The sequence below is a fragment of the Protopterus annectens genome, chromosome 2.part2 (assembly GCF_019279795.1).
Source record: "Protopterus annectens isolate FY-2018-M chromosome 2.part2, PAN1.0, whole genome shotgun sequence".
Classification (NCBI taxonomy): domain Eukaryota; kingdom Metazoa; phylum Chordata; order Ceratodontiformes; family Protopteridae; genus Protopterus; species Protopterus annectens.
Genome location: NC_056730.1, coordinates 430622086 through 430645738, shown reverse-complemented (window position 1 = coordinate 430645738; position 23653 = coordinate 430622086). Strand labels below are relative to the sequence as shown.

Here is a 23653-nt window from a genome sequence, read left to right as displayed (position 1 = left end):
GGTTAATGCATACCATTTGTCCTTTAAATTACAAAGAAACATGTTTGTCATATTCACACCTCTTGCAAAATATCAACAAATTTAAGAAGACAGAAAAAATAGTGAACAATTACCAAACAGCAGGAGGAAGAGACTGCATGTTAGTGACACCTCCATCGACTGGTACCAAGACCTGTATATTAGACAGTGCACTAGGAGTTACCATAGACTCTGGGTTGTATTTATAATCTACTCTGACATCTGTAGTAGTGGAAGTGCATTTCCAGTACGTTGCCAAGTTCAAAGGCGTTGACTGAATGCCATATGAAGATACCTGCATCATAAAAAAGAAGAAATGCAAAACAACTAAAAATATTTTATGATGTACATCAAATTTACTTCACTAACAATATCATTCCTTTTAATGATACTATCTGATACAGTGTCGTGTATGTGACATCATATATACAATACTCTGCACATGAAAAGCAAAATAGAGTAGTACGACTATATATTTCTCATGAAAGTTTTATGAGTTGAGAAAGATTTAAATACTTAAGAAAAAACAACTCTGTATCTGGGATACAAAATCTGATGGCACCGCACGTTTATCCATTATCTGCATAGGTTCCCTGTGTGTAAAATGATCAAACATATAAAAGCAATTTTTCCAGAATGCTTAAGAAAAAAAGCAGGCAAAAGAATAAGCAAAACATAGTGCTAATGTGTATTATAATGTGCATCATAAATATTCTCAACTAAATATCTAAAAGAACAAAAAGAATCACAAGACACGAAAAAAAGAAGTTATGTACTCACCACAACGTTCCAGTTCCATCTGAGTAGTTGTACTTCATTTATCTTCAACCTGTGGGGTCTCTGATCCACATTGGATCCGACACGGCTGCATTTTCCAACTATGGAGCCGAGCTCCACACTCCACCCCTTACCCGTAATACCCCCCTATCGCCCTTCTCCTTTCAGATCGAGTTTGTTGCCTAAGAGGTATCATATACCCGACCCAATATCACCTTATCATAACAACAGTCTCCATGACACTCCCAGGCCTGGACAGAGTCAAGGGCCACACACTTTATGCAAGCTAAATACAGACTGCATCCATGATAAAGTCAGGGGGAAGGGGGGGTTGAAGACACATGAAGTACAACTACTCAGATGGAACGTTATGGTGAGTACATAACTTCTTTATCTGAAATAGTTTACTTCATTTGGTCTTCAACCTGTGGGACAGAGTCCCCAGCTACCACAGTTTCCTGGGTGGCCCTCATGGAAGGATATTCTGAAGAACCTCAGAGCCAAAGGATGCTTTGTTCTGAGACACAACATCCAGCTTGTAATGAAAAATGAAGGTATGAGATGAGGACCAAGTAGCTGCCGAGCAGATATCATCCAGATACACCCTAGACCAGAAGGCAGCTGACGTAGCCATAGATTGGGTGGAATGAGCCTTCACTTGTCCTGGAAGGGACCTCCCTTTCACTGTGTAGGCACGAGAAATGCACAAAGAAAACCATCAAGCAATTGTTATCTTGGAAACTGGTTTGCCTAAAAAGGGTTTAGCATAAGACACGAACAGTTGGTCAGACTTACGAAAGGGTTTCGTCCTATGTAAATAAAATCTCAGTTGTCTATGAACATCAAGCAGATGCAACTTGTATTCTCCTTTATTCTGGAAGTTGGGGAAAAAAACTGGTAAATTTATTGTCTGGTTAATATTGGCTTCCGAGGTCACCTTTAGGAAGAAAAGATGGATTAGTACACAATGACATTCTATCCTTGTGGAAGATCATGTAAGGCACCTTAATAGAAAGAGCCTGAAGTTCTGACACTCTTCTGGCTGAGGCAATGGCCACCAAAAAAGCAGTTTTCCATGTCAGAAACTGCAAATCCACCAATGTTGCAGGTTCAAAGGGTGCAGAAACCAAAGCCCAGAGGTCTAAGTAGAAAAGCACCCTTAAAGAAGGTCTTACAAAGTTTGGAAGAAGGCAGGGAAGACATATTTACCCCCACATGGAAATTAGATACAACTGCCAGTTGTACCTTAACTGTACAAGAACTAGCACCCTGATGGAAGATGCTTTCCAAAAAGTCTAAGACCGTTGAAAGAGGTGCCTTGAAAGGGTCCAAAGCCCACTGAGTGACCCATATGGAAAAACATCTCCATTTACTATGATCACCTTTCTGGTGGAGGATTTGTGAGCCGCAACCAAAATGGACTTTACAGGGGATGACAATCTGGGAGTCCTGATAATCATGGGAACCGGAGCAGCCAAGCTGTGAGCTTCAGACTGTCCAGATCTGGGTGAGGGATCCCTGAGGGATGGGAAAGAAGATCCAGAACTGGATCAAACATCCATGGAGGAACAACTAGGTGAGAAGATAAGTGTATGAACCTATGAACCTATGAACCTATGAACCACAGAGAGGGGAACCAAACCTGGCGAGGCCAGAATGGGGCTATGAGGATCACAGTGCTCCCCAGCCTTCGAGCTTTCTGAAGAAACTTGTACATAAGCGGAAAAGGAGGATAAGCATAGAGGAGACCAGGAGGCCAAGCATGAACCAGTGCATCTCTGGGGACTTCCCTTTCTGGGGTTTTAGACAGAAAAATTCACTGCACTTTGCACTGCTAAGAGATGCGAAGAGACTGCAGCAAGGCTGACCCCATTTTAGAAAGATCTGTTCCGCTACTGAAGGATTCAGAGACCACTCGTAAGGCATCAGGATCGATCTGCTGAGCCTGTCCGCTAGAATGTTGGACCGCCTTGGAATGTGTGTTGCTACTAGAAAATGGGTGATGGAGATCACCCATTCCCACACTCTCATGGCTTCTCGACAGAGGGGATAAGATTTGGTTCCCCCTTGTTGTTGATGTATCAGACTACTGACATGTTGTCTGAATGGCAATCATCCCTAGAGGAAGATGGGCATGAAGTGCCTGCAATGCCAGAAGAACCGCCCTCATCTCTAGGACGTTGATATGCAATTCAGTCTCGGAGGGGGACCACGTGCCTTTGACTGTCCTTCCCAAGCAGTGCCCCCCCACCCTAGCTGGGAGCATCTGTGGTCACCGAGGTTTTGGGAAAAGCAGGGTGAAAGGAACCTCCCTTGAGGATATCCAGAGAATGAATCCACCACTGAAGGGATTCCCTGCATACCCTCGAAATTCTCACTGGAAAGGTGAGAGGAAGGTCTAGCTGGGACCACTGAACTGCGAGTGTCCATTGAAGAACTCTCATATGAAGATGAGCCAACGGTAGGAGATTGATCATGACCGCCATAGACCCCACTGCCCTGAGAACTGCCTTAACTGTGGGGACTTGAGAGTGAAGAATATGTAAGACATGAAATCTTAAGCTGTATATCCTGTCTTGGGTGAGAAAAACCCTCATCTGAAGAGTGTCCAAACATGCTCCAATAAAGTCCAGAATCTGGGCCGGCTCTAAAGAAGATTTTTTCAGATTGATGGTGATACCCAGGTTGCTCGCTAAATGAATGAAGTAATCCCTGGCCTGGCACAGTAGATGCTCTGAAGGGGCAGCAAAGAGACAATCATCCAGGTACGGGAAGAACTGAATACTCTGGAGTCTCAGGTGAGCTGCTACAACCATCACCTTGGTAAATACCCTGGGGGCTGTGGTGAGACCAAAGGGAAGGGCTCTAAACTGATAGTGATTGGCTCCCAGCTGGAAGTGAAGAAACCTTCCGGAGCACCTGTCCATTTTGACGTGGTAGTACACACCCTGGAGATTGATCAAACACATCCAATCTGAAGCCTGCAGAAAGGGCAGGATAGACTGAAGAGTGACCATCTGGAATTTTGTCTTGGTTACTGACAGGTTCAATGTGGACAGATCCAAGATAGGTAAGAGGTCACCTGCTTTCTTTGGTACTAAAAAGAATCTGGAGTAAATGCCGGATCCGGACTGGTCTGGGGGGACTGGTTGGATGACTCATTTCTTCAGCAGCTTTCCTATTTCTAGCGCTGCCTCCTCCCGTTGCGCGGATGGGACATCTGGGAGGAGTTTGTTCGGCCAGGGATGTTCCTTGAATGGAAAGAAACATCCTCTGGATATGATCTGCAACACCCAGTGATCTTTTGTAATGGACTCCCATGCCTTGGGGTGTAGTAACAGGCAACTCCCGACTGCCTCCAGAGACGAGCAGTTGAGCAACCCCTCAGGGCTGCTGCCCAGGTCCCTCTGAGAAGGGTTCTCGGGACCCGAAATTCCTAGGACCCCCTCCATCTCAGACAGCATCTGTTGTGACCCCCTCTGCGGGATGGAGAATCCTGAGCATCCTGGGAAAATGCCTGAGGCTTCCAGAAGAAGTGGATCCCGACAGCAGATAGTGTCTGACTGTCCGTCTCGCTTTGGACCAGAGTCTCTTTCACCGACTTCCCAAAGAGGGAAGAACCATCATAGGGGGAGTTGGTGAAAGACGCGTTGAAGGGCTCCAAAAACTGACAACTGGAGCCAGGCGTGACGCCCGATAGCAACGCCTGCTCTGGCCCCCCTTGCGGCTCCCTCCATAGCTTGATAGAGCAGTCGCATGGATGTGTTGGTAACCGCTTTTAGAGTGACCATTCGGGCGGAGAAGGCCTTTTTGTCTTCTGCCAACATGGAATCTGAGGTAGACTCCATGATTTCCTTCACTAGATCTCTCTGGAGTCTAATGACGTCTGCCATACAGTTCAGCGCCCTCACCGAGAAGGTCACTGAAGCTTAGACTCGCTACCAGAAACAGTCCATCGCTCTTGATTCTCAATCAGGGGGATGAACCATGGAGCTCTCCTGAGCGAGCTTCTTCTTGGTGGTCTGAGGTCGGTTTGGGGGCTGACCACCCCTCCTCTGGCGAAGGAGCTCCATGATGTCTCCAAAGGAGACATCCTCGGTGGGTGACCTTGGGAAATTTTCCCCTTCATCCAAGTCTGTGTCTTTTGTGAGGGACTCTGGAGGGGAGTCCAAGTGCCTCCTCTTACACTTGCGTTTGCGGGGTACCTCCTCGGGGGGACTCTCCGAGGAGGACTCACAAACATCTTGTTGTTCCACCGGAACTTCCTGGGGCAGAGCAACCATGGACTGTCCCTGAGACGGCAAGATGGTCGGAACTGCACTCAGAGTCAAGGGGGTCTGGACAGAGTCCAAGGACAAAATGGTCAGAGGCCTCGACACTGAGAGAACCCACCCCACCACATCAAATGCAGAAGGGGAACGAACCTCTTGGGACGCACTGGCAGGGCCCGTCCCCCCTCTGACTCGACAGGGCAGTCGGAGCTGAGCCTCCAAGAGCCAAGATACTGAGTGGGATGCTCTGTTCTGAAGCATTCAGAGCAGACAGCACCCCCTCGGATCCGACCCCTCCAAGAGGGAGGCATCCATGGTCACTGTGGCCGACGAAGGGGGAAGGACACAGGGCCTGCCTAAGTGAAGATCGTCCATGAGCATCCAACATTGTAGATAACGTCTGTAAATTGGGGTAAGCCTGATCGGGATTGATAATGGGTAACACTTAATGGACCACTGAACAGCCAGGGTCCACTGAAGAACTTGCATGAAGAACCTGGCTAACAGCACCAGAAGGATGGCAGCTGATATGGAACCCAAGGCTATGAGAACTGAGTGAGCTGAAGGACACGGCATGTCTAGTAAAAACTGAACCTGCTGCCTGAGCGATGATATCCATTGTGAGGGAAGAGTAGCAGCTTATGTTATTATGATCAACAAGGTTCCGATGAATTTCATATCCTGAACCAAGACCATCATGGATTTGGCCCTGTTGACTGTGATCCCCAAGTGAAAAAAAAGGCGCAATGTCACTTGAACTGCCCGAAGTAGTTGATGACTTGAGGGTCCTTGAAGGTCCTGTTAGGACCCAATCACCCAGGTAGGGGAACACCTGGAAACCTTGCAGATGGAGATACGCTGTGACCACTGCCATGCACTTGGTAGACACGGGGGGGGGGGGGTCAATAAGGCCAAAGCACAATGCTCTGAACTGGTAATGATCAGCTCCCAGCCGGATGTATAGAAATCTTCTGGAGCGACTGTCTATTTTGATATGATGGTACAAGACTTGGCGATCCACTAAGCAAATTCAGTTGTCCTTGAGCAAGAGTGGCAGAATGAACTGTACTGTAACCGTGCGGAACTTTGTCTTCTTGACAAACAGATTCAAACTGCTGAGATCCAGAAAGGGTCAGAGGTCCCTGGTCTTCTTTGGTACTAAGAAGAAGTGCGAGTAAGTTCCGCATTTGCATTGTTTGCTTGGGACCCACTGGATGACTCTTTTGTCTAGAAGGTTTTGTACTACCAGAAGGGCATTCTCCCTATGACTGGGTGGCACATCGGGGAGACACTCTCCAAAAGAAGAGGTGGTGGGTAAAAGGGAATATAGTAGTGTCTGGATATAATGTTTATCACCCAAACATCATTTGTTTTGTTTGTCTAGTCTGCTGGGTGTAAAGAAAGTCTGCCCCCAACTGCCTCCAGAGAAGGACAGTCGGTCAGCGCTTCAGGAGAGAAGGGTTCCCTGAAGCCCTGACTCTGTGGACACCCTCTGCCTCTAGGGCAGCGCCAACCATTGAACCCCCTCTCTGCCTCTGGAAGAGGAATCATCCTACAAATCTAGGAAGACTGCTTGGGATTTGCAGAACCACATCTTCTTCCCACTCCATTGGTAAAGGTCCATTGGGGGGAAAGAAAACTTGATCCCTACGGCAGATAAAGTCTTGCCCTCCTGTTCGCTGCCAATAAGGGTTTCTTTAACTGATGATCTGAACAAACAGGAACCATCAAAAGTGGATTAATAAATTACACTTTGAAGGGGTCCGCAAACCCGCATAGTCTCATCCAGCCATGTTATCTGAGGGCTATGCCTGAACCAGCCACCCGAGAGGTCCCCTCCACTACACGGGAGATTAGCCTCATCAAGGAATTTGAAACTGAAGCCACAGTGCTCAGCTGTGTGGAAAACTTCTTGAAGGTTTTCTCCAACAGTGACTGCCTTAGAGATGTGGAAAGTTCTTTTGCCAGGACTCTCTGGAGGCAAGTAAAAATGTGCCAGATAATTCAATGCTCTCAGTGAAAAACTAGCTGAGGAATACACTCACTTCCCATGTCTGTCCAGGGCGCAGGACTCCTTGCTCAGGGGTGGACAGAAGAACTCTGTTCGGCGAGCTCTTTTTTAGTGGCTGCCGACACCACAATGACATCAACCAGAATCCCTTTCCTCCAGGAAGGGGGATCCTTGGGGGGACTGAGGTAGTTATCTGCATGTTTGGGGATTGGTTCTATAGTGTCGGGCTCCTTCCAAGCCCAGCGGGCTATAAGATCAATAAGTTGGTCTGCCGGGGGGGCACCCAAGATGTAGATGGTCCCATCCCAAATGCCTCCAGGAACTCTGACTCCTCTGAGAAAGGTGTTTGGGAAACTCCAAAGGAGATATCACCGGATGGGGGTCGAGGGGACCCTTCCCCTTCATCAAAGTCAATGTCTTCATTAAAGATTCCAGTGGGTAGTCAATGTGCTTCCTCTTGCACTGACGCTTCTGGGGAACCGCCTCCACGGGATACTTGGGGGAGGACTTGGAAGACATTGGAACCCCCTGTTGAGGGGTTGGCTGGAGGTTCTTAAAGAGGGGTTGACCTTGGATCAGAATGGGAGGAGCAAAACTTCGACCCAGTAAGGATTGGGAAGGGCCTGGCAGATGAGGAATCATATCTCACAGAGTTGAGAAAGTCCTCTCTGCCACCTGGAATGCTGAGGATGCAGGGTGAGCCTCTGAGGCCGGAGCCCTTAAGGAGGAGAGAGAAGACCACCCCAGATCCAACATTGCCACAAGGCACTGGGATCGGGCTATCAAAGGATGAAGCCTCCATAGGGAGGGACAGCTCCAAGAAGGACAAAGTGGAAGCAGACACCAACTCTAAGGACCCAGCATTGTCCCCTCGGACCTGGGACCTGCTCTGGGACACGGTTGGGGTTGGGGAAAAGGATATTCCCCGATCCGACGCACATCCACTTGGGATCACCAGGCACTGCAACTCCAAAACCAGATGGATAGGAGGAGGAGGGGGATGAGTAGTCAGGGTTGGAGCTCTCACGGATCTAGCGTGGGTCAGACACGGCAAAAACCCAACTGGATCTGGGCTTTGAGGAAACTCTTCATCATCCAATCCATTTCTGAATGTGAGAGCCAAGACAACCTACAGGATAATGAAGAATGAGAAGACCGCATCGGTGGCTCGCTTGTCTGGGCAGGGAAGGAAGACTTGGTCTGGCATGCAATATAGCTCCAAGGTCTATAATCCAGACTGCAGTGGCTCGGGTCTGCTCTGGAGAAGAGAAGCTAAGGACCTGCATAACCTCTGTTAGCTCCAAGATACCGCTCGGATCAGAGGTTGATGGATCTGGCAGGGAGGGAGGTTTAGCCAGTCCCAACTCCACCAGATCTGAGGGACCACTTGGATCCAGGGGGAAGCGTGAAGTAGACGGCCCTGATAACTTCCATCTCTTTTTGGAAGTGGAAGCTGAAATCCCCATGGAAGCAGAGGGGGGGGGGTTGCTTCTTCTGGGAAGAAGTCTGGACTCCAGAGGAGGGAAGAAGCCCTTGGAAGATGAGCTTATTCCTCCTGTCTGCCAGGGCCCGGGGATTGAATGCTGAGCAGGTAATGCAAGGCATATCCAGACGTCCCGGGCCCAAGCAATAAATACACCTCTTCTGGGCATCATATTAGGGAATCTTATGCCCACAAGAGGCACATCTTTTAAACTCTGTGGGGTTTTTCTGGCCTGTCTGATGTAACTAAGCAGACACGCTTGCACACAACACACACGTGCGCTCGCGCGCACACACACACACACACACACACACACACACACACACACACACACACACACACACACACACACAGCTAATACACAGAGGCCAGTCACACACTACCTAAAAACAACTATGAAAATAGTGGGAAAGTTTTTTTTGTTTTTTACATATAAAAAGAAATAAGAGAAAGAAAGAGACAGAGAAACCATGAAAGGGTGGGAAGGACATAATGCCAGCAAAAAACTATTGGCATAAAGGGAGGTTAGGTAGAACTACACTACACTATAGAGAGAGAAAATTAGAGGAAAGTACAGCTCAAATGTAAGGAAAGAGCAGTCAAAAATAGAAAAATTAGCTACCTTAGAAGCAGAAGCTCAGAATCACGTCTAGACCGTAATAGAGGAAAACGAGATCTGAGGGTTTGAAGTGAATGAGGAATCATGGGAGAGGAAGGGGTTTGAGGTTCAGATCGTATGTCTGAGAAATGGCCAGCTTGGATCCGAGGACAGATGCGAAGACCCGTTCGTGATGCACAATGAAATGGATATCAGATCTGGCAGTAACCAGTAGATGGTTTTTAGACATATTAACTGCCTCCAACGTTTCTACGAGGAACAATTCTGCAAGTTGTTCACTGGGCAAAAAAACAGCTTCTCAAGCAGGGACATGACATTAAGTACAGCTAATAACACAGATGCAGTTATCAATTAGAATATTTTTGGTAACTCTCTTGCATCTAATGTTGCAGATTCTATCAGAGAAGCCATTATTAAAGACGTTAAACAGTGCATTATCCTTCAGTTAATTTTGATACCAGTGTGAAAAACAGAAATCCACTGTGTGTCTAAAGATAACAAAATAAGGACATAGGCTCCATCATCAAGGAATTTGCTAAAAAAATGTTCTTGACACTGGGTACATTACTTTCTTCAACAATGTGTGGATGTGAATCAAGTCCCCAAGGGACAGCATCTGTTTAAATTTCTTAACTGCACCAAAAATTAGTTTGTTACATCAAGAATTATCTGACTCATTTAATGACACTGGATGGGGGGGTTTAGAGTCTCATTAAAACAATTATGGTTAGAAGGCTTCTCTGAGTGGAGAATTAGAGACTTCAAACTCAAAGCCTATTGAACACAGCTCTTTCTAGTTCAGTCACTCCTATTATGACATTTTTGTGCATTTGCAGCAACTTGATAAGGATTCTACTATTAAGAAAAAAAATTGAAAGGGACCTTAACAAATACTGCAATGTGCTCACCTATCCACTTTCAAATCTAAATCTAGATGCCTGCCCAACAACAATGGCTCTACAGTGAAAATAATGCATCACCTTGAAGGTTGTATATGAGCTATTACCTGCTATCTGAAAGGTAACCCCCTTCACTACGTGCAGGCATTCAGAGTGAATAGCAAACAAAACGAATAGGCAAAATGACACAGTATAAAGGGAGGAAGAGAGTCCTACTTGCCAGTTGCAACCTTTTTGAATTGTCCTCAGAACCAAGGAGTCAGATGTTATCTAGTGTCAAACAGAAAAGTGAAGGTTGAGAATTTGTGAGTTTGATAGGGTTGCTAGGGTAAGGGGTTGGTCTTAATTGAAAGTCAGCCTTTTTAGACTATCCTTGGTTTTAGGAGCATCCCCTTTCCTTTTTTCACCTCTCTATCATTGTTTCTTAAATGCCTGTGTCTCTTTTTCGTTGGTATTGCTTGGATCATTTCTTATAGAAGCTTACAGAGTTAGCTGGAAAGTTCCTAATGTATTTAAGAAAGGAGCTTTGAAATATTTGAGAAACACCCTGAATTAGCTTTCAAAACCTTTCATCAACTCTTTCAAATGTTCTCATCCAAGCGTACATTCAGCAGTTCAATCTTTACATCTTGTATTGTGGGAGCACAGCAAAACAAACCTTATACACCAGTGTCAGTTGCCCTTGACACTACATAAGCCATGATATAAGTATATTTTAGTGGATACTTAGTTACTTGTGACGCATGAAAGGAAGTAAGTTTAAAGAAGTCAGTGTCTGATTGAGGAAGATCAACTAACGAGGTTTTCATTTTGTCAAATGAAGCCAACACAAATTTATATATGTGAACATGACAGTTTAGGTTTCCATGTCCTAGGCAGGATGAAGTATATACCTTCCTTCCAAAACAATTAAAGACTCTATCATCTTTATCTGATGAAGTACGATTAGCCACAAGATATTTTGAGGAGGAGTGTTTTGACAGAGAAACCACTGCAGGGTACACTCTGGAATTCCTAAACAGGAATTTATAACAGTTTACATAAACTTATCAGATTGCTTTGGAGTTGGTGGCTGACTGTCGGGTGTAGCACTGACTGTAAGAAAGGAATCCTCCAAAGCTGGAACACTAGGTCGAATAGCAACAGACTGAGGGGTAACCACTTCTAATAATTCATAGTACCTTCTATTCTGATTCTGAAATGTATTTTTGTTTCCAATTAAAGAGGTCTTTCATTATGCTAATGGTGTCAGAAAATGACAACTCCTTAGCAGGAGAGTCAGAAGAAATGTTTTCTTCTGATTTAGATTCCTAGTTCCCTGGTGTAGATAACTGAGGAGCATAGTCTAATCTGATTTCCTGTATATTAGATTCAGACTCTGATGGGGAAGATCTCTTTCTTTTAGAAATTCCATACTGTAATGATTGAAATGTTTTGAATAAGCCCTTAGCAAATCCTTGCTAATCATCTTTAGTGCCTTTGGCTGTAGGGGTCTCTAGGGTGGATGTGGTGTTTAACCTTGTGCTACCTATTCCTGTGTGCCCATCAAAAAGGAGTGTTCGATACTCAGTCATCCCCCAGCAATTAGAATCAGACTGCTCAGCACGGCTCTGATAGAAAACACCTGCCATCTTCTCCAATGCCAAAAGAAGTGGCTCTCCCTTGCCCAAAACAGACATACTAGCGGCCTTGAAAATGACATTAATGTCTCGACTCTTAGTGGCCATTGTTAGGGTCAATGCTGGAGGGGCTGACAGGAACCAGCAGACGATCCAAGGGCTAGAAAATAGCTACAGCAGAATCGCTGTTCAAAGGCTGATGAAAGCTGGAGAAGAGACCAAAGCTTCCCTTGAAGCTTTTCTTCTGGATTGGAGGGGGAATGCCTGAGAAGCAGGAACCCAACTCCAAGATATTACTGATGAATGTTTTCAATTTCTGGTTCTCTAAATAAAGTAAAATGCCACCTTGCCTATTTCAAAGGGTCTTCAGAGTGAAAAACAAACACATTAAACAAGCCTGAGTGTCAAGTTCTTAATCTTTGCAGAAGAGGCAAGATGTGAGGTGGTTTCTATAAGGTACTTGTTGCCCACAGAAACACTTTCCTTTACTCTTAGACAAATTCTAACAGATGAACTATACTCTATTCACAAAAATGGAAGGTAGTTCCAAACTACTTATATGTTGACTTTGAGACAACTAGCTAACTACTGAACTTAGTAAGTTGGAGCTGCAAGCAAGACTTGCTAGTTCCTTCATGGACAGAAAGTTCTAACATTTTGGCTCCTGTACATCATTTTCTTATACTTTCTCACCGTCAAGCTCTAATGGTTGCATGGGCATAAGGAAGGTGCCCTAAAGCTTTGGAAGCTGGCTGGACATCTGTAACTTAGCAGAATACGTCCCCTATAGCTTAGACTAATGTAACAGCAATCTAATGATGAGCAGCTACCATTTTCCACTCCTTTTATCTTATTTTTTCAAGCCTATTTGCTTAAAAAACTCATCTATACCTTAAACTAAGGGCATTACTCTAGCTATCCACATTTATAACAACTGGGGAAACTATCCTAGGTTCTACATATAGTAAGTTCAATACAGTTATACATCCTCATCCCAAGATCATAATCATAGCATTCACTGGCTTCAGTCCAGCTTTTCTTACTGTACTACAGTGTAAAGAAAGGCATTTTCTTGCTTTAATATATTCAACATATGGAGCACTCAATGACAATACACTGCCATCTCACATTTGAAATGCCCCTGACTACACAAAAATGCTTTACATTATAATGTGTAATTTTCATCATGAAACATTTATGCAAATATTAATAAGAACAAAATTGTTTACTTACAGTTGCTTCTTTAGTCGCTTTAGTGTCCCTTCAAACATTAATGACAAAATGGGGTATATGCTTTACAGCCCATACTCCAATTTAACGAAGTAAACCAAATTCTAGTCTTTCTTCAGCCACTTCTTATAAAGCCACATTTCATATCTATTCCTATATCTAAGAGGACTAATGTTTTATAATTTCCCATTTACTCAGTAATTTCAGTGTTACTGGTTGTCTTCTTGATCCTCTTTCTCTAAAAAAACAATCTGTGGTCCAAGTCCAAGGTATTCCTGATTCTAAGTCAGTTCCTGAGCTTTCATTTGTCACTCCAGCAATTTTGGTTTCACTGGCAAGTTCTCTATAACTTTTACAATAAATTATTATTTTCACTGTTTATCGGAGTATGTGACAGCTTTCATGTAGCTTTTGTTTTTATAACTTCTCTGTAAGGGCTTTGTTTTTGTCAGTAAAATGAGAAAAACAGCATCCCCTTAAGCTTTTTGTCTCACTCTTTGCTGGCTAAATTTATGTTTCTCTTTAGCCAGTTCTGCATCTGAAATGTCTTTGATCCATAAGGGAAAAATATTCTGAAGTAGACTGGATACAATAGCCTAAATCTCATACACCTGCAACTTGACACTTCAGGATTGCTGGGAAAAACTTACTTTTCTTCCGCAAGATGATACACTGAATAATCAATGTGATGTCCCTAGTTTTTAATACCTTTCCCTTCTGGCATAATTTTGTCAAGAGCAACTCTTTTTGCTGGTATGACTGCATCTATACTAATACATGTCTTGGCTGCTTTCTCATGGCAAGCTTTGGCGCATACACACAATGTGCTTTCTCAATTAACAAATCCTGTTGTGGAACACAAGTTTTGTTCTTTCATAAAACTAATGCAGTCTGTTCCTTCATGTTTTTCCATTCCCTTGTCTTCTAACATTCCTACTATTTAAAACCTTTCCTCTTGATAAGCCATACTCAGCCAGAATTTTTTTTTCAATTTCAAATTCTGATTTTTTTTTTATTTTTACAGTTTTATCAGCTCATCTGAATGGTTAGTTAAAGCCTCTTCTATTCTCCAGCCTTTTATTATTTAACTTTATATATTCCTTCACTGTTTCACTTATTTTAAAACACATCTGTGTACATTTTATCCTCTAAATTAATATGTCAGACCCTTCTGGAGGATAGCTACATCATTGGAGGATTCAATGATTACACCCAGCTTGCAGGCATAAGCATATTTGGTCAGCCAAAGGCCCTCTACATTTGCCTTGACTTCAGAAAAGTATATCCCAAACAGGAGAGTCCCAGTACCAAGCCCCCTGGTGGAGGTGTAGTCCCCCACCCTCTCTCCATGAGTCCTATGTATGAGCCATTGGGTTATCCATCGGATGACACAGGCATGTATGCCTAAATTTGTGAGTCTGTCTATAATACCAGAGTGAAATACTGTATCAAATGCCTCTAACAGGTCAAGGTAGGTAGCACGTACTGTTTTGCACTTGTCCACAGCTCTAATGACCTTCTCAAAGTCATTCATCAAGTTTAGTAGGCATGACCTGCACCTGATGAAATCAAACTTGGATGGGTCCAGAGTTTGAAGATTTCTTATGTCTTTGTTTATCAGGTCCATTAAAATTCTTTTCATGACCTTGCACATGAAACTAGTCATACTTATGGGTCAATAGTTCCCTGAGTCTGTTGATGGTCTGCCTTTGTGGAGAGGGATAACTACTGCAGTTTTCCATTCCATAGGGATGAAGCCTGTGGATGAAGAGAGATTCTAGTGGGCCTGATAGGTCATATTTCATGCTATTTAGGAGGCATCCTGGGATATTATCAGGACCCAATGATACAGGTCTTTAGCTCTGGAGAGTGCAGTGAGGACCTGCTCTTTAATGACAGTTGTGGGGGGTACAGTTGTGTACACTTACCATAAATGTAGATGTCCGAGTGTATTCTCCGTTACAGTCATCACTTGTGGGTTATCCCTGCTGGGTAGCCCTCAGCTGGCCTGAATACCAGAGTAAGGGATTTCCCTCCTGCATCGGCTGATTGGTGATTGAGGCTGACGTCAGGTCACCAGAGCTATAAAATAAGGCAGCCAACACCATTACATCAATTTTTCTTGCCCCCAATAGGTATAAACCCCTAAGAAAGAGAAAAAGAAAAGGGGGAATGTGTAAGGGAAACAGGACTGCAACAGTGAATACACTTGAACATCTACATTTATGTTAAGTGTACACAACTGTACTATGTTCTTCATGTTTCACTGTTGCAGTCATCACTTGTGGGAAGATTCCCAAAGCTGGGAAAAAGGGTGGAGGAAGGATGAGAGGGGCTTAAAGCAATCACCATACTAAGAGGCATGGACTGCAGATGCAAAGCCTGCCCTGGTTTTGGAGAAGGTAGTCATCTGGTAGTGCTTGGTGAATGTGTAGATGGTTGACCAAGTAGCAGCTTCCAAAACATCCTTGGTTGGGACCCCTCTCAGGAAGGCAGTGGAAGTACAAGCTGCCCTAGTGGAATGTGATTTGATGGATTTGGGAGGACTCTTTCCATAACAGGAGTAGCAGAAATGGATGCAATGAGAGATCCATTTAGAAATGGTCTGTTTGGGAACAAGTTTCCCCTCTGTCCCAGGAGCAAAAACAGACCAGTTAACTGGTCAGATTTCCTGACTGACTTGGTCCTATCCAGGTAATATCACAACTGTCTGTGCACATCTAGGGTACGCAAAATTCTTTCCCCTTTATTATGGGGGTTGGGAAAGAAGGTAGGAAGATGGATGGCCTGGTTGAGGGTAACATCCAAGATCACTTTAGGCATAGAGGAGGGGTTGGTTCTAAGAGACACCCTGTCAGCATGAAAAATTATGGGTTGAGTAGCTATAAGGGCCTGAAGCTCAGAAACTCTCCTGGCTGAGTTGATGGCCAACAAGAAGGCATTCTCCAAGAAAGGTACTTCAGGTCCTCTGAAGCAGCTGGCTCAAAAGGAGGCAAAGTCAAATTTTACAGGACAAAGCTTAGATCCCACGCTGGAGCAGGTGGCCTTCTAGGTGTCTGATGTGGGCCAGACCTCTAAGGAACTGCTTTAACAGATGTTAAGAAAATATGGGCTGATCTGACTGGATATAGGCAGAGATAGTCGAGCCATGTGTCTTGATGGAGGAGTATGATAATCCCTTTTCTAGGAGCTCTGCCAGGTAGTTCAGAACCAATGCCAGAGTGGGATGGGTGCTGTAGATGCCCTTGCTCTGGCCCCAGATAGTAAATCTTTTCCATTTGGCGGAGTAAAATTTTCTGGTGCTGGGCCTTCTGACCTCCTTGATAATATTTAAAACCTGCCTGCTGAAGGCTGTACTGTTATCTGCCTTTGGGGTATCAGCCATGCGGACAGCTTGAGTGGGGGGAGGTTTAGATGTAGTAACTTCCCTTTCTGCTGAGTTAGAAGGTTTGCTGTGAGAGGCAGATTCATGGGAGGCTCTTTGGCCAGGCTGAGGAGCAAGGGGTACACCACTGCTGTTGGGGCCAGTCTGGAGCAATGAGAATAGCCTTTGGTCCTTCCTCCCTGATCTTGAGAAGTACCCTGGAATCAGGGGCAAGGGGGGGTGTACACAAACAGGTTGCCTCAGTGGAAGGAGAGGGCGTCCACCCTCCATGCTTCTGGATGGAACTCTCTGGAGCAGAAGTTGGTTAGCTGGTGGTTATCTGAGGTTGAAAAAAAAGTCTAAGTCCAGGTTCCCCCAGTTCTTGCTGATGTGGAGAAAGTTCCCCAGTGCAGCTGCCACTCATGGGGATTCAGGAGGCTTCTGCTTAACTGGTCTGCCAGGGTGTTCTGTTTCCCTGGGATATACTGAGCTATCAGATGTAGTCCCAGACTTGGGGCTGACTGCCAGATTTGCATAGCTAAGCGACACAGGGGGTAAGAGTGAGTGCCCCCCTGCTTCATGATGTACCACATTACTGTTGTGTTGTCTGTCTTAAGAGGACTCCTGGTGTCAGGTGATCTTTGAAAGCTACAATTGCCCTGTGCACTGCCAGCATTTCTTTTAGGTTGATAAGGAGGCTCTGAACCTTCGGTTCCCAAATGGCTTGAGTGCGCATACTTCCTTGGTGCGCCCCCCCAGGCTGTGTCTGAAGCTTTTGTGGAGAGAGTCAGTGTGAAGATTGGGGAAAGATGGGCGAAGACTGGCAGCCTAGTCAAATAGAATTTGATACATAATTCTATCATTTGTATAAATAAATATAAAATTCAAGCTTGTGTTTTTAAATGAAAGAAAACACTGTAAAATGTGAACTTCAAGATTGTTGCAACATTGCCATCTGCTGTAAGGAAAAAGTACAGTTGTGTATACTTACCATAAATGTAGATGTTAGAGTGTATTCACTGTTGCAGTCATACATTTGGGTAATCTGCTGGCAGGTTGCCCTCAGTCAGCCTGATTAACAAAGTCTTGGGTCCTGAATCAGTTGCTGTCCCTTCTTCCATGACATCAGGTCGTCAGGGGTATAAAACATGCAGCCGACGCCATTACATCAGTTTTTCTTGCCCCAGATAAATGTCAGGTGCCCCCCAAATGGGGATATATATATATATATATATATATATATATATATATATATATATATATATATATATATATGCAATTAAAAACACAAAAATATACCTCCAAACAAAAGCAAATACACCAAAAAGGCTTTTAAGTATAGTAAAAGAAAGCAGAGGTATAGTAAGAGAAAAACAGGGGGCTGGAGGGAGGGTAACCAGGACTGCAACAGTGAATACACTCGAACATCTACATTTATGGTAAGTGTACACAAATGTACTATGTTCTTCGTGTTTCACTGTTGCAGTCTTTACATTTGGGTAGATTCCCAAAGCTATGGTTGGGAGGATGGATTTATACAGCATTAGGACCAGCTATAAGGCCCTGCAAAACAGCAGTGGCAAAGCCAGCTCTGGATTTAGAGAAAATTGGTAAGTGATAATGCTTGGTGAAAGTATGAACTGAACTCCAGGTAGCAGCTTCTAGAATATTCCTGGTAGGAACACCTCTGAGAAAGGCTGTAGAAGTAGATGCAGCCTTGGTGGAATGAGATCTGATCCCCTGGGGGATAGGTTTTCCATGGTGCTTATAGCAGAAATTAATGCAATGGCTTATCCATTTAGAAATTATTTGTTTTGAAATAGCCTTTCCCTCTGCCCCTGCAGCAAATGCTACCAGCAGTTGTTCAGATTTTCTTCAAGATTTAGTCCTGTCCAAGTAGAATCTAAGTTGTCTGTGTACATCCAATGAATGCAGAATCCATTCCCCCTTGTTCTGTAGATTGGGAAAAAAAGTTGGCAAATGAATGGACTGATTAAGAGCCACACTGGATACCACCTTGGGCATGAAGGGTGGATTGGTCCTGAATGACACCCTGTCCGCATGAAAGATGATGAAAGGTTCCACTGCCATAAGGGTCTGTAATTCAGATATCCTTCTAGCTGAAGTGATTGCTAAAATGAAGGCTGTTTTCCAAGAAAGAAATGTTATGTCTGCAGTAGCAGCTGGCTCGAAAGGAGGCAGAGTGAGTATCTCCAACACAAAGTTAAGGTCCCATGCAGGGATTGGAGCTCTCCTGGGTAGTCTCAAGTTTTTGGCCCCTCTGAGGTACAGCTTGAGCACAGGATGAGAGAAGAGGGGAGGTTCTGTGTTGTAATGAGCTGAAATGGCTGAGGCATGGATTTTAATGGAGGAAAAGGACAGGCCCTTGTGAAGCATCTCTATTAAGTATTGCAAAATCTGAGGTAAATTGGGCGCTGCTGTGCTCATCCCTTGAGATTGATTCCAGGCACAGAATCTTTTCCATTTGTCAGCATAAGATTTTCTAGTACTAGGTCTTCTCGCCGCCAAAATGACATCCATCACAGGTTTGCTGGGGAATGCTAAGGGGGAATTTAAATGATTAGCCAAGCTGCAAGATTCAATGTTGGGAGCTGAGGGTGCAGGATTTGGTTCTCCTGCTGAGACAGTAAGGTAGGTGTCTGAGGCAGGTGCCATGGAGAAATTTGTGACACACTGCGCAGGAGTGGGTACCACTGTTGGAGTGGCCAGTCTAGAGCAATCAAAATAATTTTTGGTTTGCCCTGTTTGACTTTTTGCAGAACTTTGGAGAGCAGAGGCGGAGGGGGAAAGGCATAGACTGATAGGTTTTTCCAGCTGAAAGACAGCGCATCCACCTACCAGGCTTTTTTTGTGAGGAGTTCTTGTGCAAAATTTGTTCAACTGGTAGTTCTGGAGTGAGGCAAAAAGCACTATGTCTGAGCTCCCCCATTTGCTTGTCAATATATTGAAAATCCGTGGTTCCAGTTTCCATTTGTGTGGGTCCATGAGATTTCTGCTTTGTTCGCCTGCCAGAATATTAAGCTTTCCTGGCAGGAATTGAGCTTGTAGTTTCACTTGGTAGCTCAAGGCCGTCTTCCACAATGCCATGGCTAGTCTGCAGAGGGGGTAGGAATGTGTACCCCCCTGTTTGTTTATGTACCACATAACCGTGGTGTAGTCTGTCTTTACCATTAGTTGTCCTGGATGAAGGTAGTCCTTGAAGGCTGTCAGAGCATTCTGTACAGCTAGCATTTCTTTTTGATTGATATGTAGATGCATTTGATTTGGGCTCCATTTGCCCTGAATGCACTTCCCTGCCACATAAGCCCTCCCATGCATAGTCTGATGCATCTGTAGTTAGGGTTTGGGCGGCAGGGGGTGGTGTGAATGGTAGTCCCTTGTTTTGGTGGCAGGCCTCTGCCCACCATAGGAACTCTAGGCGTAGGCAAGGTATGATAGGAATCATTGTTTCCAGGCTGTGACAATGTTGACTCCATAAACTTTTTAAGTACTACTGACGTTTCCTCCTATGCAGTCTTGCATATGGAATCAGAAGAATGCAGAAGGCCATGAACCCCAAGGCTTGCAGTATTTGTCTTGCAGATAGCAGGGTTTTTGTGGCCACCTGTTTGAAGTAAGTCACCAAATGAATTTGCTTTTCTGGCGTGAGGAAAGCCATCTGGGCAGTTGTAATCAAGCTTGCACCCATGAATGTAATTTTTTGAGAGGGTACCAGTTGTGATTTCTTTTCATTTATGGTGTACCCTAGACAACTTAGAACCCTTTTTACAAATGCCAGATTTTTTGAAAGTATGGCCTGGTTTCCTGCTTGAATTAGACAATCGTCCAGGTATGGATATATATGAGTATTTATTTGCCTGCAAAATGCAGTTACTGGAGCCAGGCACTTTGTGAATACCCTGGGCGCAGTAGACAAGCCAAAGGGTAGTGCAGACAACTGGTAATGCAAGTAGCCTGCTTTGAAGCATAGGTATCTTCTGCAAGATTCCCTGATTGGGATATGCACATAAGCCTCTCTTACATCTAGAGTTGCCAACCAGGCATCCTTGCCTAGCATAGGAAGCAACTGGTGAATAGTCAACATCTTGAACTTTGGAATGTCCAGAAAGGTGTTTAGAGTAGACAGGTCCAGAATTGGACGCCATGATTTGTCTTTTCTGGGTACCAGGAAAAGTCTAGAATAGAAACCTTGTCCCTTTTCCTCTTCTAGTACTGGTTGAATAGCCCCCATGTTTAGGAGGGAAAGTACTTGTTTTTGAGCCTCTGCCCACTGATTTGGGGACAGGTCTGGCCACCCGTTTGGATTTGGCAACGTGTGGAAATGAAATCTATATCCCTGGGACACTATATTTAAAACCCATTTATCCTGGGTTATAAGTTGCCAGTTTTTTGCATGAAGAGCCAGTTTTCCCCTCAAAGGGGCGGCTCAGAGGTAAGTGCTTGGTAATTTTAAAGGAAAGTCATTGAGACCGTTTACCATTGGGTGGTGTCTTGTTATTTCCAGATTTTGAAGTGGAAGCACCCCATTGCTTAGTTCTGAGAGTGCCTTGAGACTGAAACCCGGTGCCTTTGGAGTGTCTGTGTTTGGCTTGAGTGGATCTGGAAGGAGCTGGAAAGGAACAGTTCTTAGTAGGCCAGTGCCTACTAAATCTTGGAGGTTGCACTTGTAAGAAATATTTCACAGTTTTCATAGATTTAGCTTTATTTTCCATCTTTTTTAAAACTTCTACAGCCTTACTGCCAAGCAGACGGTTCTGATGCAAAGGGGCATTCAACAATTTTGCTTTAACATGATCAGGCAGAGATTGCTCCTTAAGCCAAGCATGCCTTCTAAGCACAGAACCAGTAACAGCAGCCCTGCAAGAGGCCTCTAAAGAATCAAAACCACATTGCAAAGTATGTTTTCCAGCTTGTTCAGCTGAATGCAATAAATCCTGTAAATCTTTATTTTCCACACAGTCAGAAATCAACATAATTTTCTGTTTAAGCAGTCCCATGATATGCTGTTGATATTTCAGCATATGAAATTGACAGTTTAAAGCCCTGATTGCCAAGGTTGCAGAAGTATAAACCTTTTTATCCCATCTATCCAGCGCCCTGGAGTCTCTATCAAAAGGGGTAGGATTTTTAGCAGTAGAGGCCTTAATGCCCTTGGGCCCCTGAAAAATGGTTTCAGGGTCTGCAACAGGATTTTTGAAAAGGAATTTGTGGGACTCAGGAACCCTGTAGTATCTGTCAGGTTTACTAGGAGCCGGAGGCAGGGAATCAGGGGCCATACTGGATTCCGAAAACACATCATCAACAATGTCTAGTACAGGAGGTATAGCCAAAGGCCTATCCTGAGGAAGAAGAAGGAAATCCCTAAGTCTCTTTTTGGATTCAGAAAATTCCTGACTTTCCCAGTCGAAATGCTCTCTTAAGGTATGTAAAGTTTCCCCAAAAGAAAAGTCTTCAGGGGGAAGCAGAGGGAATGGAATCCTCTGCATCAGAATCCTCATAAGTAGGTATGGACAAATCCAGGTCATTAGAAGAGTCAGAAGAAACAAAGTCCTGTTCAGAAGATTCATAGTCAAGCTCAGCCCTAGGCCTCTTGGGGGGGGGGGGGGGGTGACTACCCCTGATTAAAGTAATTAAATCCTCAGCCATTTTGATCATTTGGTTTTTAGGCACAGGGGCCTGGGCGTCGGTTTTTTAGACATAGATTGAGATTTAGGCCTTTTATTGAAGGTGGAGTCGGTTTAATATGCAAGTCTGTAGGTCTGAATACACCCTCAGAAGCCGGTGCCTGCACAGCGGCTCCGGGCCAATCCAAGGTAGAGACATCCGCGGGTTCCATAGGTGAAGCATCTTGCGGCATTCCGGACTCCGAATGGGTCTCAGTAGAGGCCTACGAATCAGAAGTAGCTGGTATCAGGGGCTGCGAAAGCACCTCACTGAGTACCGGCAAACTGGCGACTGGCTTAGGAGAAGCGTCATCGGCAGTTTTGAACCTCAACGGCCTGTCTCTATCCTTTTCTTTGTGTATTTTTCATTATTCCGGTAGTCGGATGGCTAACCGATGTCATTTCTGGATAATTAAACCAAGAACTGAAATATTTAGAAGCAAAAATGTACTGACGACGGATAGTGCGCTGATTAAATAAAGCACAAAACCGACAGCAAGGTACGTCGTGGTCAGGGCATAAGCAAGGAATACAGTACAAATGAAAATCCTTATGAGGTATTTGCTTCCCACAAGTAATGCAATTATTAACTTTTACTGACATCGGTAAGGAGCAAGAAAAAGTGTCCCCAACGGGGTACTTAGCTTTTAGTTGAAGACTTCGGATCTGAAACTCGAAAATGAAAATTTCAAGTGTCGACCGACCGGCACTTGCAAACTGCTTCTACTTCGGGCACCGCACGGCAAGAAAGACTGATGTAATGGCATCGGCTGTATGTTTTATACCCCTGACGACCTGATGTCATGGAAGAAGGGACAGCAACTGACGCAGGACGCAAGACTTTGTTAATCAGGCCGACTGAGGGCAACCTGCCAGCAGATTATCCAAATGTAATGACTGCAATAGTGAAACACAAAGAACATCCAAGCCAAGCATTTCAAATGTTCTTTGAAGTTACAATTATCTAAAAAAGTGGTGCCGAAGCGTCTGGCTGAACACATTCTATCTATTGTCTTAACTAAAGGAATAATTGTTAGAGTATGTATGTGAAATGTCTTTTATTGTTTGTTTGCCTGGGAACTCCAGACTAAGTGTCAAAATGATGTAATTTGGGAGGGCCTTAGCAGAGCTGTTTGTTAGTGTTTTAAAATCAGGAATCAGTGTTGAGGGCCATAGGCTCGATGGCGGCGACCATAACTTTTCTTCCGTGTGGTCGGCTACACATGCGGATTCTTCATTGGACTGTAGCGGTTCAGTGGTCCCTGTTGGAACTGCCATTAACTTATCCTATCCACCTAAGTCGGGTGTGTTGGTCGTTCCTCATATGATGGATGAGCTCTCCGGACATTTTAGAGGGACGACCCTTTGTTCCAGACCCGGCCCAAACCACAGTGACCACAGATGCCTCCCAACTCGGGTTGGGGGGGGTCACTGTTTGGGCAGGACAGTCCAAGGCCTGTGGTCCCGCATAAAGACCAGTCTGCATATCAGTGTCCTAGAAATGAGGGCACTCCTTCTATCATTGCAGGCCCTTCATGCCTTTCTTCCTCTGGGGACGATTGCCATTCAGTCAGACAACATGTCAGCAGTCTGGTATAGCAACAAACAGGGAGGGACCAGATCTTATCCCCTTTGTCAAAAGGCCATGAGAGTGTAGGAATGGGTGATCTCCACCGGT

At 44.6% G+C, this 23653-nt stretch overlaps 1 protein-coding gene across 2 annotated transcripts in view; it reads right to left on the bottom strand.

The window, feature by feature from the left end:
* FCHO2 (FCH and mu domain containing endocytic adaptor 2) overlaps positions 1-23653 on the bottom strand; it is a 4043518-nt gene that overhangs the window by 559287 nt on the left and 3460578 nt on the right. For both annotated transcript variants that reach the window (XM_044063938.1, XM_044063939.1), the window contains one exon: positions 114-313. In XM_044063938.1, the coding sequence (XP_043919873.1) occupies positions 114-313 (200 nt within the window). The remainder of the gene's footprint in view (positions 1-113; positions 314-23653) is intronic.